General features: G+C 36.4%; 1 protein-coding gene across 5 annotated transcripts in view; it reads left to right on the forward strand.

Moving 5' to 3' along the window:
• Positions 1 to 17341, forward strand: part of SBF2 (SET binding factor 2) — a 463187-nt gene that overhangs the window by 288716 nt on the left and 157130 nt on the right. For all 5 annotated transcript variants that reach the window (XM_046684984.1, XM_046684986.1, XM_046684988.1 and 2 more), the window contains 2 exons: positions 722 to 831; positions 2195 to 2344. In XM_046684984.1, coding sequence (XP_046540940.1) covers positions 722 to 831; positions 2195 to 2344 — 260 coding nt within the window. The remainder of the gene's footprint in view (positions 1 to 721; positions 832 to 2194; positions 2345 to 17341) is intronic.

Below are 17341 nucleotides of genomic sequence, written 5' to 3' on the forward strand. Positions count from 1 at the left end.
TGTAGAATCTAACTTTTTGTGATATGTGGTTTTTCTTTGGTAACATCTTAGAAATATCAATACTTTTTTCTGTTAATACTTCTGTTATATGTGAGCATTAGCTACTTTTGTCATGATCCTGTACCTCAAACATTTCTTATCAGTTTGTTTACAATTAAAGTTAAAAGGAGATGTTTACCTTTGCTTAATATAATTTTACTGTGCAATGTGAATTAATTTGCGTAAGAGTTAAGTGTATCATTGAAATCTATCCTGTGAAATTATCCTCAACAAGCCATTGATTAGCCTGACACTTCAAACCAAAAATGTAATCAAAGTAGGGGTTGGCCTCGTGGCGGAGTGGTTGAGTTCGCGCACTCCACTGCAGGCGGCCCAGTGTTTCGTTGGTTCGAATCCTGGGCACGGACATGGCACTGCTCATCAAACCAGGCTGAGGCAGCGTCCCACATGCCACAACTAGAAGGACTCACAACGAAGAATATACAACTATGCACCGGGGGGCTTTGGGGAGAAAAAGGAAAAAATAAAATCTTTAAAAAAAAAAAAATGTAATCAAAGTAATAAAATGGAATACCTTCAGTGCCAGGTAAGAAGAGGAAAAAGTAAACTCTAAGTGTTGGTCATGTAAATAGATAATCACGTAAACAGTAATATTCCTTTTGCTTTTGTAATTGCCAAAGGAGTTTAATTTTTTTGTGTTTTCTTTATATTCCTTTACTAGTTTCGATAATGGATAAGGTGACAACAGTTTTCAACAGTGCACAGAGATTGGAAGTTGTTAGAAACTGCATCTCATTTATATTTGAAAATAAAACACTGGAGACTGAAAAGGTAATAAAATGCCATCTTTCCCAAGTAAGAATTCATCATTTCTCTTTCAGATTTACATACTTAGCTTGCTAACTGACTTTTCCTCTAATTCCATCCCTTTGCCTTCTAAAATATCCTTTCATTGTTTTGATCATTTTAAATGAACAGTGTCTAAGATTTAAAATTTTAGCCCAGCCTAATTATATGGCTACCATAGAAATATTGGTAGTCATTTTTTTCCCTCAAACTGTTAAACATTGTTCATTCAGTCTTATTTTGGCATATTACTTAGAAACTTAACATTTTCAATATAATTTTATTTACTGCAAAAAATGGAGTCAGAATAAGTAATGAATTATAGAAACTGTGGTATTCAATTTAAATGTGCTTCGTGAAAGCACATTTTCTTGCCTTCTTTAATAAAACATACTAAATATCATGTAACCTTTTCTTAGTGAATCATTATAAGGGCTAATAAAGCATGTAAACTGAAGAGGAAAGTTTTTACCCTTACACTCAGTGACCCTAGACCTCTCTGTTTTGCGTTTTTGGTTTCCTTGTTTCTTGTGAGTGGAGTGTTGCGGCCTTTCTTTTGCTTCTCTGGCCTTCAGCCGTCCACGTCCTGCTTCGTGTCCCTGCCTGTACCCGTGTTAAGCCCTCCTGCTTGCAGCCTTCTTCCCTTCCTTCTTATTTGCTCCTTTGTTCTGTTTTTCAGATTGTCGGTGTTAAATAAGCCTATTATTATTTTATGTAAAGTAAATTAATTACACTCAAAATGGTGAACTGGAAGAAGCATTCTTGTGGGTGATGAAGTGAAAGAGTTTTAATGCATAAACCTAGAGATTTCTATTTGTTGTTCTGAGTCCTTTTTTCCCCTTTATTTTGATAGGGAAGTGAGGTGAAAATATTGTAGAATTTTCCAGTCATAAATCAAAATTGAGTAGTGATTAAATAGCTGACCAGTTTAAAATTATGAAATCACTTGTGTTTCTTGTCATTTTAATTTTTCCTTCTATTCTTGCCATGGAGATGTGGCCAGTTATTGAAAGAAGGGGTCTAAATGTCAGTGGGTTTGACTTGAAATCTGAAGCAACATTCATTTTGGTAACCAAAGTTTTGATGAGTTTTTTTTAAAAGGGAAGTTAATTTTTTTATCACATAAACTAATTCTACTTACTTTTCATGCTGGCTTACAAATAAAAATAACTATAAATCCATTATTTTATAACTGTTCTTAACAGCAAGTCAACTCTTTTTCTAGGAGTTTAATTCCACTAATAACTCTGTTAAATGGTTTACAGGATGCACTTGAATCTTCAATGTGATTGAAAGTTATTTTTTTCCAGTGGCACCTTTTGTTCACTTCTGCCTCTCCTTTCCTCAGACCCTTCCTGCTGCATTGAGAGCCCTTAAAGGAAAGGCAGCAAGACAGTGTCTGACTGATGAGCTGGGTTTGCATGTCCAGCAAAACCGGGCAATATTAGACCATCAACAGTTTGACTACATAGTAAGAATGATGAACTGTACTCTACAGGTAATTTTTAGCTCTTTCAGATTATTCCTCTTATTTGAGAATACCTTGTATTTTTCCAGGAGATTCAGATACTGTTATATCAAGTTCCTGAGTCTTCCACAGCTAATAGGGTGAAGAGCCAATATCCATACCATTTCTGTCAGAAACATTTATTACTTGGCATAAACATTAAGAGGTTTTCATTCCTTCTTTGTTTTCTCTTAAAAAATACTAGGTTATTTTACTAGTTCTATAAGCAAGCTTTCTGAAAATGAAAAGTCATCTTTAAAACATTCAGTTGTGTATTAATGTCTGGATTCATGTCAGTGCTTTTCAGTTAGTTTTCAGTAGTACTGTTAAGGCAGAAGACAGTGAATGGCAGATAATCCAAATGATAAATGACTTACTCAGTTACGTATTTACTAACCACTTGCATGTGTAAAGCACAAAAAATTATTTCTAGTTGGCTTAAAAATATGTGTATGATGTTGTAGAGATAAACTTTCCACAAAATAATGAAAACAAAATTTAAAAGAAGCAAATAATCTGATTTCCCCACCCTGTCTACCTTGTTATACATCTGTGACATTGGCGTCATATTCTTTACAGGTAATGTAAAAATCCTTTCTCAAACTTTTTGCACAAGGAGAAAAATGCAATTAAATATTAAGATTTCAAAGACTACCTATGAGACTCCAGAGAAACTAAACAAAATGCATGTTAAATTCTGGTAGATTGGAAATTGAGAATTATAGGGTATAATTAATAATAAAATTTGTGGATGAAAGAAGGCCTAAATAAATGGAAAGATATACCATGTTCATGGATTGGAAGACTCAACATTATAAAGATATCAGTGCTCCCCAAATTAATGTACAGAGGCATTGCAGTTCCCATCAGAATCCCAGTTGGAAGAGCAAAAGCCTAGAATTACCAATGCACTCCTAAAACACAGCAAAGCATGGGAATTGGCCCTGTCAGGTATCAAAAATTAATTAATGTTTTTTTTTTTAAGATTTTATTTTTCCTTTTTCTCCCCAAAGCCCCCTGGTACATAGTTGTATATTTTTTAGTTGTGGGTCCTTCTAGCTGTGGCATGTGGGATGCTGCCTCAGTGTGGCTTGAGGAGTAGTGCCATGTCCACGCCCAGGATCCAAACCGGCGAAACCCTGGGCCACCACAGTGGAGCACGCAACCTTAACCACTCAGCCACAGGGCCGGCCCCACAAAAATTAATTTAAAAAAAGACATACAAGTGGCCACAGGTACATGAAAAGGTTCTCAACATCACTAATCATCAGGGAAGTGCAAATCAAAGCTATTGTGAACTATCAACTTCACATCTATAGAATAGCTGTTATCAAAAAGGCAAGAGATACCAAGTGTTGGCAAGGATGTGGAGAAAAGGGAACCCCTGTGCACTGTTAGTGGGCATGCAAGTTGGTACAGCCACTATGAAAAACACCTTGGAAGTTCCTCAAGAAATTAAAAATAGAGCCACCTTATGACCTTGCAATACCACTTCTGGATATATCCAAAGGAAATGAAAACAGGATATCAAAGAGATATCGGCACTCTTGTGTTCACTGAAGCATTATTCACGATAGCCAAGATATGGAAACAACCTAAGTGTCCATCAGTGGATGAATGGATAAAGATGATGTGGTGTGGAGGGGAATGGAATGGAATATTACTCAGCTGAGAGAGAGAAGGAAATCCTACCATTTGTGACAACGTGGATAGACTTCGAAGGCATTATGCTAAGTACAAGAAGCCGGACAGAGAAAGACAGATACTGGATGGTGTTATTTATGTGTGGATTTTTTTTTTAGTTCAAACTTTTAGAAAAAGAGAGTAGAAAAGTGGTTACTAGGCTGAGAGGTGGGGGAGATAAGGAGAGGTTGGTAAGAGGTGCAATTTTTTAGCTATAAGGTGAATAAAGCTGAGGATCTAATGTAAAACATAGTAACTATGTTTGATAACACTGTATTAAATAATTGAAGTTTGCTGAGAGTAGAATTTAAATGTTCACACCTAAATAAATAAATAAATAAATATGTGAAGTGATGGATATGTTAACTCAAATGTGAGAATCCTTTCACAATGCATACATACAGTCATCCCTTGGTATTCTCAGGGAATTGGTTCCAGGACCCCCTGCAGACACCAAAATCCACGGATACTCAAGTCACTTAGTCATCCCCTCATATTTGCAGGTTCCACGTTTTGACAATTTAACCAACCATGGATGGTAAACATAGTTTACGTAGTATAGATTGTAAACATAGTATTCTATCTGAAGGTACTTGAACCTGTGGATGTGGAACCTGCAGATATGGAGGGCTGACTGGATACCAAATCACCATTATGTGTACTTTAAATATCTTACCATTTCATTTGTCGATTATACCTCAATAAAACTTAAAAAATTAATTAGTTTAAGATTGTAGTAATTAAGACTATGTGGTATTGACACAATCATAAATTGACCAATAGAACAGAATATAGAGTTCATAAACAGATATACACATATATGGAAACATGATTTATGACAAAGTTGGCATTTCAGACCAGTGGCAAAAAGATGAAAAATTTAGTAAATAGTGCTGAGACAATTGGGTGACCATGTACATGTAATGTACTATGTACACAAAAAAGGTACAGATACCTCACACCACACATTAAAATCAGTTTCATTGGATTAAAGACTTAAATATGAAAAGCCATCCTATGAAATTTTTCAAACAGAATAAGGGAGATATTTTTATGACTTTAGGAAAAGATTTGCTAAGTCACAAATAGTGCCAATCTTGAAAGACTGATAAATTTGACTGCATTAAAATTAAGAATTTCTGTTCATCAAAAAATACCGTAAAGAGAGTGAAAATGCAAACCTCAGTGAGAGATGATTGCAAAGCATATGACTGCCAACCGATTAGTACTCAGATTATAAAAACTTCTACAGATCAATGAAAAAAAAGATCAACAACCCAAATTTTAAATGGGCAAAAAGACTTTAAAAAGTATCTCAAAGAATCCCACTTGGATCATAAGTGTATAAAAAAAAAGATGATGTTAATAATTGGAGAAATGTAAATTAAAACCACGAGATAGCCTTTTACATTCCCTATTTTGTAATGATTAAAAAATTGGATAATATCAAATATTGGTGAAGACAGAAAACAAGTGGAACATGTAAACTCTGCTGGTTAGAGTGTAAAATGGTACAATTCCTTTAGAAAATGTAATAAGATATAAAAAATCAGATAATTTGTCATTTTCCTATAAAGCTGAATATAAACTCTTGCCCACATACCTGAAGAGTCATGCAAAAAATGTTCATTGGAGCAGTGATTGAAATAACAGAAAACTGGAAACAACTTATAAGCCAATGTGCAGTAGAATGGATAAATAAGTTATAGTATCTTCTTATATTAGAATATTATTTAGCAGAGAAAATGAATGAATTACAGCTACAAGGAACAATGTAGATGAATCATAATGAAAATAATTCTGTTCAAAAACAAAAAGGCAATTCAACTACAATGTGATTCCATTTATATAAAATTCAAAGCATATAATATATTATTTCAGGATACTTAATTTAGGGATACAACATATGGGGTAAAATTATAAAGAAAAGCAAGACAATCTATACCTATATTAAAACATCACGTTATGCTACAAATATCTTTCTCAGGAATTCTAACTTAAAATCTAGCATCAAAAACGTACTCTTGTAAAAAGATTTTTGTAGTTTCTTTAAGCAAATTGACAAGATAGAAGATAAGTCACCTTTACTGAAACACATCCTTTTTTTAAATTTTTGCAGGGAAAGATTCACCCTAAGCTAACATCTGGCCAGTCTTCCTCCTTTTTTCTTCCTTTCCCCCCCCCCAAACCCCCATACATAGTTGTATATAGTTGTATGTTCTTCTGGTTCTTCTGTGTGAGCTGTCACCACAGAATGGCGACTGACAGATGAGTGGTGTTGTTCCGTGCCCGGAAAACCAAACCTGGGCCCCTGAAACAGAGTGCAGTGAACTTAACTGCTGGGCCATCAGGGCTGGCTCATGGAAACAGATTCTTACTTTAGAGTCTAAGAGACTGCTATAATAGTTTATGATAGCAAAACTTGAAAGCAACCTAAATGTTTACCATTCGAATATTGATTTAATTACGGTACAACTGTTCTTTGGAATACCGTTCAGCTACTAAATAGGAAAAGATAGATCTATAATATGTACCCATATGGAAAAACTTCTATTAGATGTTGCTAGGTGGGCAAAAAAAGTTAGACAAAGTAGATATGATATGATTTCATTTTTGATCTAAAATCACATGTATGTATGTGTGTATATCATAGTAAAAATCTGGAAGAGTATTTACACTAAATTCTTAGCAGTGGTTATCTCTGGCATATGGATTAGAAGAGTTTTGACTTCCAATTTAAACCTTTCTCTGCTTGAAACACACACACACACACAAGCATAATTAAATTATAATACATAACAAGCATGTCTTCTGTAATTTAAAAAAAGATTCTCGGGGCCAGCCCTGTGGCCAAGTGGTTAAGTTCGCGCACTCCGCTTTTGGTGGCCCAGGGTTTCGCCCGTTCGGATTCTGGGCACGGACATGGCACCACTCATCAGGCCATGCTGAGGCAGCATCCCACATGCCACAACTAGAAGGACCCACAACTAAAAATACCCAGCTGTGTACCGGGGGGCTTTGGGGAGAAAAAGGAGAAATAAAATCTTTAAAAAAAATAAAATAAAAAATAATAATAAAAGAAATTTTAAAGATTATTTTTGTAGGAAGGAAATTATTGAACATCTTTATGAGAAGAATAAAACATGATAAATTTGCCCTAAAAAAAGCCACGTATCTTTTGTTACTATTGTTACTTTATTACAGTTACTTTGGTACTGTCACTATAGAGGACAAAAGAATTTGATTAACTGGTCAAGATCTCTGGAAGCCCTAAAGTTACATAATTTCCTGATTCCCTTTAACTGGTGATAGAACCACAAAAACTATTTTGGGGCGTTCTTTTCATTAGTACTTTCTGTGCTGTTTATTAACTAAAGAACTAAATTATCAGGCTTTCTCCACACTTAATTTTAGCATATACTAATTAGAAGGTCACTTACAGAACAGCCAGGTGCCCTTGGGCTACAAATACTTTTCTTTTTCATTTGACTAATTGCATTTCTGAAAAAAAAAAAAAAAGGCTTTTTTTTTTTTTTTTTTTGCTGCTTTCAAACACACCTGGACTGATAGGCACTTAATATTTTATAATGCAGTATTTCATAAGTACATAAAAATAGATCCTGTCTTCCTTCCAGCACATGCTGTTGTTTAACGTTCCAGAAAGGCTCTTCTCAGTTAGAAAGGAGCTCGCATGGGATTTTCTTATTTTAATGGGTTATTTATTGCTAACTTGGGATTTACTAATATTTATATTCTTGTTGTAACGATGTTTCTTGTGGGGATTTAACATGACATTCTGAACATTTTTTACAAAAGCATAGAGTTTCAAGGCAGAGAGGCCAAACATCTGTGTTGGTGTGTTAAGAAAGAAGCATTAACTAAATGAACTAATTTTTAGGTAGTGATTAAAAAACTTGAGAGATTTTTGCTTTTTGTGATCTTGAAGTTATTCTGTCTTTCCTGTCCTCGGGAAAATTAAATGGAACATGAGTACTGCCAAGGGGCTATTTTGTTTATCAGGTTATTTTTTCAATGCCAAGATAACTTTTTGAAGGGCTAATTTATAGAAGTTATAGATTATTCCTACATATCATTTCATTTCAAATAACTGATATGTATTTTAATATTTTTTCATATCTGAGATTACTAGAAATCTCTCCAAAAATATCATGGCCTTAACTCTTTCCATTTTAGCAGATACATGATTAAAACTTTTTATGTGTCAAGATCTTTACTAAGATCTTTTAACAATAAACTATAAATTTAAAACCCAGTGATGTCCTCCATTTCCAGCATCATAATAAACTGCATGCTCTGAGGGACCCTCTCACTAACATAGAAATAGATCTTAGAAAATTGCAAAACATACAATCATGCAAAAAACATAGTTTTCATACATTGTTTTTCCCAAGAAGAAAAGGAAATCTCCAATATGTCCCTCCTGTACATTCAAGAAAAGGACAAATAGGGCCTGCTCAGTGGCACAGCAGTTCAGTTCACATGTTCTTTGGCAACCCAGGGTTCGCCGGTTTGGATCCTGGGTGCAGGCCTATGCACCACTTATCAAGCCATGCTATGGCAGGCATCCTACGTATAAAACAAAGGAAGATGGGCACAGATGTTAGCTCAGGGCCAGTCTTCCTCAGCGAAAAGAAGGGGATTGGTGGCAGATATTAGCTCAGGGCTAATCTTCCTTGGGGAGTGTGGGGGAAGGCGAAGAAAGGGACAAATAGGGAAAACCAAATCCTGAGCAATTAGCAATTGGGAAAATCAGATTTGTAAGCAGAATTAAGCCTGGAAGAGGAATAAAATAATCTCTATTCAGTAGCATGCTCCTCACCCATCCTTCCAGAAGAAGTGGTTGTAAATCCTTTCTGGAATAATGCAGCCCCAAGTTAGGCAATCAGGATTCCCAGAGATGAAATTCAATAAAATATGAACTCACAATTTAAAAATGACCAAATACTGAGGAAATGAGCCAGTATGAATTAGTGTTAACAGAAACAACCAACAACAGATTTAGACCCCTAAAGACTTTATATATTGGAATTATCCAATTTGAATATATAATGATTAAAATGTGTAAATAAGTAAAAGATTGAATATAAAATAAGCGAATAACAAGAGACAAGAAAAATGGCCAGGTAAGTTTAAATTATATGATCATTAAATGTAAAAACTGAGGGGCCAGCCCCATGGCTGAGTGGTTAAGTTCACGTGCTCCGCTTCGGCAGCCCAGGGTTTTGCCAGTTCCGATCCTGAGCACAGACATGGCACCGCTCGTCAGGCCATGCTGAGGCGGTGTCCCACATGCCACACTAGAAGGACCCACAACTAAAATATACAACTATGAACTGGGGGGGGTTTGGGGAGAAAAAAGCAGGGAAAAAAAAAAGAGATTGGCAACAGTTGTTAACTCAGGTGCCAATCTTAAAAAAAAAAAGTAAAAGCTCAAAGCATGTGGAAGACTCAATATTGTTAGGATGTCAGTTCTCTGCAAATCAATCTGTAGGTTCAATGCAATCCCAATCAGAATCGCATCAGACTCTTTTTAGAAATTGACAGGCTGGTTCTAAAATTTATGTGGAAATGCGGAGTACTTAGGATGGCCAAAGCAATCTTGAAAAAGAACACAGTTGGAGGACTTATACCACCTGACTTCAAGACTTAAAATCAACTCAGAATAATCAAGACGGTGGTTACTGACAAGTATCAACAAATAGATCAACAGAAAGAGCACCCAGAAATAGACCCACATTTATGGGATTTTTGACAAAGGCACCAAAGCAATCCAATAGAAGGAGGAAAGTTTTATTCCACAAATAGTCGTGGAATAACTGAATGTCCACATGGAAAAAAGTGAACCTTGACCTCTACCTCACGTCAAACACAAGAATTAATTTGAGGTACAGTGTAGACCTAAACCTCAAATGTGGACCCATAAAGCTTTTAAGGGAAAACATGGGGCAGTTTCATGCCTTGGGAATTGCTAACAGTCTCTTAAGTCACAGAAAGCAATAAGCAAAAAAGATAAAAAGTGATCATTTACTTCATCAGAATTAAAACTAATGCTCATTGAAAGATACCATTAAGAAAATGAATAGGCAAGACTGGGAAAAAATGTTCCCAAAATATATATATGGTAAAGAACTGATTTCGTGTTTATATAATGAACGTCTACAACTTAAGAAGCAGCAGCCAAACAAACCAGTTTTTTAAAATCGACAATTTGAACAGACACTTCACAAAATAAGGTATGTGAATGGTCAATAAGCACTTGAAGAAGTACTCAATATTATTAGTTATCATGGAAATGCAACTTAAAACCACTGTGAGATACTACTATTTGTATATTTTATTGTATGTAAATTGTAGAGCAAAAGAAAAACCTATAAAGAGATATTGAACTCTAATGATATGGATGCTAAAGTACTTGGGGGAAAATATAATTGATGCCTGTGATTTACTTTGAAATGCACTAAGAGTAAGATGGATTAATGGATAGATAGATGGATAGATAAATGATAAAGCAAGCATAGTAAAATGTTATTGATGCAGTCTAAGTGGAAAGTATACAGGTGTTCAGTGTAAAATTCTTTCAACTTTGATATATGTTTGAATGTCCAGATAAAATAAGTAAACAAAGAAATAAATACATAATTAACAAAATCTCAATGGATAGGTCAAACTTTAAACTAGACACAGTGGAAGAGAGAATTATAGTGAACTGGAATACACATCTGAAGCAATTACACATATTGGAGCAGAGAGAGATAAGAAGATAGAAAATATAGAAAGGAAAGTAAGACACGTGGAGGATGTAATGAGATGGTCTAACACAGTACTGTTCAAAGTGCTAATCTGTGACAAGATAAGGAACTTACGCCAGAATGTAAATCAGTGACTTTCTCTTCATTGAGAAAGTTTTACTATGGGAAAAAAAGCTCCTAAACAGTGAGCTTAGTGCGACTTAAGCTGGCAATAGTCAGTATCTCCAAAAGTAACCAAGGGTCCTGCCTTACTAAAGAGGAGAGGCTTAGTAGTCAAGCCTCAGATTTTGTCAAGGGCTGAAAACTCCAGTCACAAACAAAGTGTTTTTATAAAATTTCATTGGTTGCTGCATAAATTCTTATATTGGGCTTCTTAGGCCAGGGGCTCTGAATAATATAGGAAACCACATAGAGGTTTAAAAGTATGAGAAAAGAGGCTTTTCTTCTGGAACCCCAAACTTCCCACATCAGATTGATTTAACAATCTGGACGTTTTTAAGGACATTCAAGCACTGCTGTTGACCAGTTTATATGTATGAAGTAGCAAATTTGGGGATTTTATTAAGTGCTGTGGTCTGAATGTGTCCTCTTGCATTCATACATCAGAAACCTAACCCCCAAGGTGATGGTGTTAGGAGGTGGGGCTTTGAGGAGGTGATTAGGCCATGAAGGCAGAACCCTCACCACCGAGATTAATGCCCTTATAAAAGAGAACCAAGAGAGCTCTCTCGCCCCTTCCACCCTGTAAGGATACAAGAAGTCTGCAACCCTGAAGAGGGTCTTCACCCGACCATGCTGGCATCCTTATCTTGGGCTTCCAACCTCCAGAACTCTGAGAAATAAATTTCTGTTGTTTATAAACCACCCAGACTGTGGTATTTGCTCTAGCAGCCCAGAACAGACTAACACATTAGGAGTATATTAATCAGTAGAATACCTCTTGTTTAATCAGGGTGTGTATTTTACTCCTTTCCTCTCTTCTCTTTCTCCAAACATGTTCTGATTTCTGCCATGTTCTAGTCTCTGTACTAGGTAGTGGAGATACTGAGATTATTAAGATATAATTCTAGTTCTTAAGGAGTTCACAGTCTAGAAGGAAAAACTCCCAGGTAAACCAGTATTTATGATATAGTGGGACATGCACTGATAGAGATGTGTGGAACAGTACTGCAAACACTACTATGGGGTTACTGGATTTAGAGTGGAAAGGAGGTGTCACAGAAGGCATTTGTCAGACAAGGATTGGGAGGGAGAGTATTCCACACAGAAGAACTTGCTAGTAGAAAAAAGAAGTGTGGAAAGGGCCTGTGTTTTTGAAAATTAAAAAATATTTCTATGTTTCCCAGTGTAGTGTAGAAAGATGGTGGGAGGTGAGATGAGAGAAGTAGATAGAGTAACTTCTGGTTAAAGTGAACAGATTGAATGTGTATATTTAATGTCAGCTACTACTCAAAACACCACTAAAACAAAAGTAAAGGAATTTTTAATGCATAAACCCACAGGCAAAACAGGAGAGGAGACAACAGCAACCACAAATTTGGAAACCAGAAAGCTGATCGATGAGTGACTTGACTTAGCAGACCCAAGAAAGCCTTTTCCTAACTAACAGTTGTAAAAGCCTTGAACCAGCCCAATTTGCAAACTGCAAAAGGCTCAGAAATTGGGCACAGTGAGTTATCGCTGAAAACAGCTTAAGATGCGGCTCAAACATTAGAAAGAGCATTGGTTGAAAGTCTCTTTAAGATGGAGTAGGATTCCCTTCTCAGATTCTTTTCCAATTCCATGTCAATAGCCAGTGGCCTCTCGTTTATCCTGGCAGAAGATTAGAGGTTTGTTTGTTTGTTTGCATATTTATTTTTAAGAGCAAGAGGATATTGCTGGCCTGGGAGATACTAGGTCTGACTAAGGGAAATTCTGTTTTGCTGTAAACAATTCTGTTTCTCAACGGAACAGCTCAGCCAGGTCATGCTGTAATGAAGCTTACAGTCAACAAGCTTCACCACGTACATGTTCTTTTTGTTTAGTCGTTCTTTGGTTTACTTCTTGTGGAGGAGAACCTAAGCAGAAGGGGCCGTTAAACAAAGTCAGTTCCTACTCCCCAACTCTGCTTTCATTCCCCACTCCCCGTTGTAAGAGAACCATCAAGCCATCATCCATAATTGTCCTATCCTTTTCCTTCTCTGACTGCCTCATACAGGCTCAGCTTCCTATGGCTCCGAAACTGGGTCAGCCACAATCATTTCTCTTCTCTGGAAATAGGCTTAAAGAAATTAAGTAATTTTCCCAAATCACACAGCTCGTAAATTGAAGAAGTGAGTTCTAAATCTAGTTTTGTTCTGTTTTGTTTCCTCTGTGCCTTTAACTCACTGATACTACATTCTTCAAAAACTGTGGCAGTTTTTGTGCTCTATAGCTAAATTGAAGTTTATATCAGGAATCTGTATTCTGGAAACTTGTGGATCTTTCTTTTCTTTTCTTTTTTTTTAAAGATTGGCACCTGAACTAACATCTGTTGCCAATATTATTATTTTTTTCCTTCTTCTCCTCAAAGCCCCCAGTACATAGTTGTATACTGTAGTTGTGGTCCTTCTGGTTGTGGCATGTGGGACGCCGCCTCAGCGTGGCCTGATGGGCGGTGCCATGTCGGCGCCCAGGATCCAAACTCGTGAAACCCTGGGCTACCAAAGTGGAGCGCGGGAACTTAACCACTTAACCACGGGGCCGGCCCCCTATTTTAAAATAACAATTGCTATTGAAAAACTCTAGGCTTAACTGAATGAAAACAGACCTTGTTTGTATTGTTCATCATTGTATACCCAACATCCAGCACAGCACCTGACACATAGCAAGTATTCAGATATTGTTTGAATACATGAATGATCACATAATTTCACAGAAGCAGTAATTATTGAAACAAGAGTCTATTTTTCTAAGTTACTTATCAACTAGGTTGTCAACAGCTTTGAGTTTCAGATTTAGAATAAAATTCATTAAGACGTTAGCTATTCTAATAGCTGTAAGGTTTAGGCCAAATCTTCAAATACTACCACTAAACCAAAATCATTGATGAAAACTCATTGATAAATCTAGTGGGAACTTTTCAGTTCTTATCTCTTTTTTTCCCCCCAATCCTCACCACCTCCACCCCCACCCCACCCCCACCTCGGTTCTACACCTGGTAGCATTTGATGGTAACCACCTCTTTGCAAAACTCTCTCCCCTTATCTTTGATGATACCATTTCTCCTGGTTTTCTACTTCTTTTGAATCTCTTTTTCCTTTTCTTTTTTTTTTTAAGATTTTATTTTTTCCTTTTTTCTCCCCAAAGCCCCCAGTACATAGTTGTATATTGTTCGTTGTGGGTCCTTCTAGTTGTGGCATGTGGGATGCTGCCTCAGCGTGGTTTGATGGATTCGAACCAACGAAACACTGGGCCGCCTGCAGCAGAGCGCACGAACTTAACCACTCGGCCACGGGGCCAGCCCCTGAATCTCTTTTTCAGTCTTCTTGGTAGGGCTTCTCTTCCCCCATCCTGTAAATGGTGATATTCATTTGCATTTTAGATCCATCTTTAGATCATCTCCCAGTCTAAGATTCTCCCTAGGCAATCTTATTCATTCATATTACCATCTTATACTTATATCTTCCAAATCTATATTTCAAGCCCAAATCTACCTCCTAAGTTCCAGACCTGAAAATCTTGCTGGTTATTGTCCATCTTAAATGTTCCAAAGCTATTTAGATATGTTCCAAACTGAAATAATCATCTTTTACCCCATATCCAGCCAACACCCACAACCACTTCCTCCTGAGTGTCCTAGTTCAACAAATGGCACAAGTAAGCCAAAAACATGGAATTAGTCTCTTTCTCTTAGGTTTATCCTCATATCTGATCAGCCACTGGTCCTATAGATTCTACTTCCTAAATGTCTATCAACTCCATCCACTTTTCTCTGACTTAAATTACAATATCCTAATTTAAGTCACCAACATTTCTTGCCTCTGTTACTACGACTACTTCTTACCTGGTCTCCCTACCTCCATCTGACCCATCCCCCTACTAATCATTGTCTTGGCCCCTGCCTACGTCTACAGCTTCAGCTTTCTCTGCTGTCATCCTCTGGCCTTTGTACATCGCATTGTGTTAGTTTGAAACACTCTTTCTACTCCTCACTCCCTCAGTCGTCCCTTTCACCTGGCTAATGCCTGCTCATCCTTTAATCTCAGTTTAGATGTCACTTCCTCCTGAAAGCCTTCCATCAGTTATGGATTGGTAGCCATTTCTATGTGCTTCCACTCTATCTTGTACTGTTCCCATCCTATCCACTGTGACCCTGCAATAGCGTTTATCACATATAATGAAATTGCCTCTTGACTTATCTGTATTCCTCATTATGTCTGGCATGAAGTAGTCTCTCAATAAAAATTTGATGAATGAGTAAATGAGTAAGTGAATGTAATATAAGTAACTGCTGCCTTAGCTGGTCAGCTCTACAGTTTCTATCCCTACACAGGCCAGGAGCTTTTACCCTTTCTTGGCTATAATCTAATCCCCAACCAGAGTCAGCCTCTGTTCACTTTTCTGTCTCTGTACACAGGCATATCTAGGTAAGAGAATGTAGATGGATAGTTTGTAATTCATGACCTCTGCTTGAAAGTAAAGCTTAAACTTCACGTACAGCTGGTCAATATTATCCCCAATAGACAGTAATGTTGTTGATATATTTAAAGCACAGGTGTTCATACCTACTGCATTAGAATCACCAAGGATGAAGCGAAAGTATCTGTATCTTTTTAAAGTTCCACAGGTAAATTTGATTTGTAGCTAGAGTTGAAAAACCAGTGTCCTATTATCTAATATAGTCATTTTCAAAACTTCTCTTAAATTTTTTAAATATGCATTTCTAGGCCCCATCATCAGAGATTCTGATGCACTAAGCCTGGGATGGGATAGATTGGAGCTAACATTTAAAACTTTTCAACAGCAAAATGGACAGCTTTATAGATATGCAATGACCATTGCATAGAGTATTCTATCAAATACTCTTTAGTCGTTTTCAGGAAAGCTGAAAAAGGATTTCTGCATTGTCAGAGAGGTTAGACTGGATGCTCCCTACGTTCCTCTTACCTCTGAATTCCATAATCTCAGGATATTTTTTTCATCCTTGCTCACTAGAAGCAGTCCTGGCCCTCCCCAGTTCATAACACATTATCATCTTTGGTCCATGAAAGGTCCGTTTCTTGTTTTATTTATTTGTTTATTTATTTTCATCACCATTATGCATCCAATCTCCTGCAGTCATTTTAATGTGTTTAATATATTGTTTTCTATGCAGATGTTCTTGAAAAGTGTATACTAGTGCACATGTATTTTTAATTTATATAAATTGTGTATTGTATTCTTATTCTGTTTCTCTAGTTAATCAGGATTATTTTTAATATCATTTTATGAAGCTAGTGTAAATCAGATTCCAAAACCAAATAGGAATCCAAAAAGGAAAGAAAAAGATAGTTCCACTTTTTTATTCAATGTAAATGCAGAGTTTCTAAGTAAAATATTGGCTGATTGATTCCAGGAGTGCGTTAAAAAAATAAAACATCACAATATAGTGGAATTCTTTTAGTGTAATTCACCACACTAATAGATTAAAGGAGAAAAATTATGATTATCTTAATAAGTGCAGAGAGGGCTTTTCAGAAAGTTCAGTGTGTATTTGTGTGAAAGTTCTTAGCAAACTGTTATTAGAGAAAAACTTCCATACTTGGTAAAACCTACATACCAAAGACCTGCAGCAAGCCTTATAGTTAATGAAGAAACTATATGCGTTCCCTTAAGATTGGAGCAAGATGAAGATGCTTACTGTTATTGCTACTGTTAACAATGTTGTCAAATCATTATGTTGTACCCCTAAAACTAATATAATGTTATATGTCAATTATATCTCAATTTTAAAAAACTATTATAAAGGGGGAAATAAGAAATGAGATCTAAGGCTTGGAAGAGAAAGCTGTCATTTTCAGATTATATAATCCTCTGCCTAAAAAAAGTGCCACATTGAACAAATTATTTTAACTAATAAGACGATTTAGTTAGGTTGCTGGGTATAAGATCAATCCACAAAAATCAGTAAGCATTTCTTTTTGCCAGCAAAAACCAACTAAATAAATTTTTTAAAAATCTTCCCTCTCTTCCCACCCTTCATTCCCTTCTCTCTTCCTTCCTTCCCTCCTTCCCTCCATCCCTCCTTCTTTCATCCTGCGTCCAAGCACCATTAGGCAGGCTCAGGCAGGGCAGTAATGGCAACCAGGCAGAGGCTGGGCCCCATACTTGCAAAAATGGAGTCCAGGTAAGGTAGTATTGGTGGCCCAGTGTAATCAGAATACCGTTTACTTTCAGAAGACTGAAGAAATAAATAAATATATTGAGAATAATGATAGCCAGGTTTTTCACTGTTAGAGAAGGTGCAAATATGGAAAAGGAGAAAGCTAGAATGAATCCTATACTTTTGAATAAAGTAGAGCTAATGATACAAATT

Source organism: Equus quagga, chromosome 14, assembly GCF_021613505.1.
Source record: "Equus quagga isolate Etosha38 chromosome 14, UCLA_HA_Equagga_1.0, whole genome shotgun sequence".
In the NCBI taxonomy this organism is placed as follows: domain Eukaryota; kingdom Metazoa; phylum Chordata; class Mammalia; order Perissodactyla; family Equidae; genus Equus; species Equus quagga.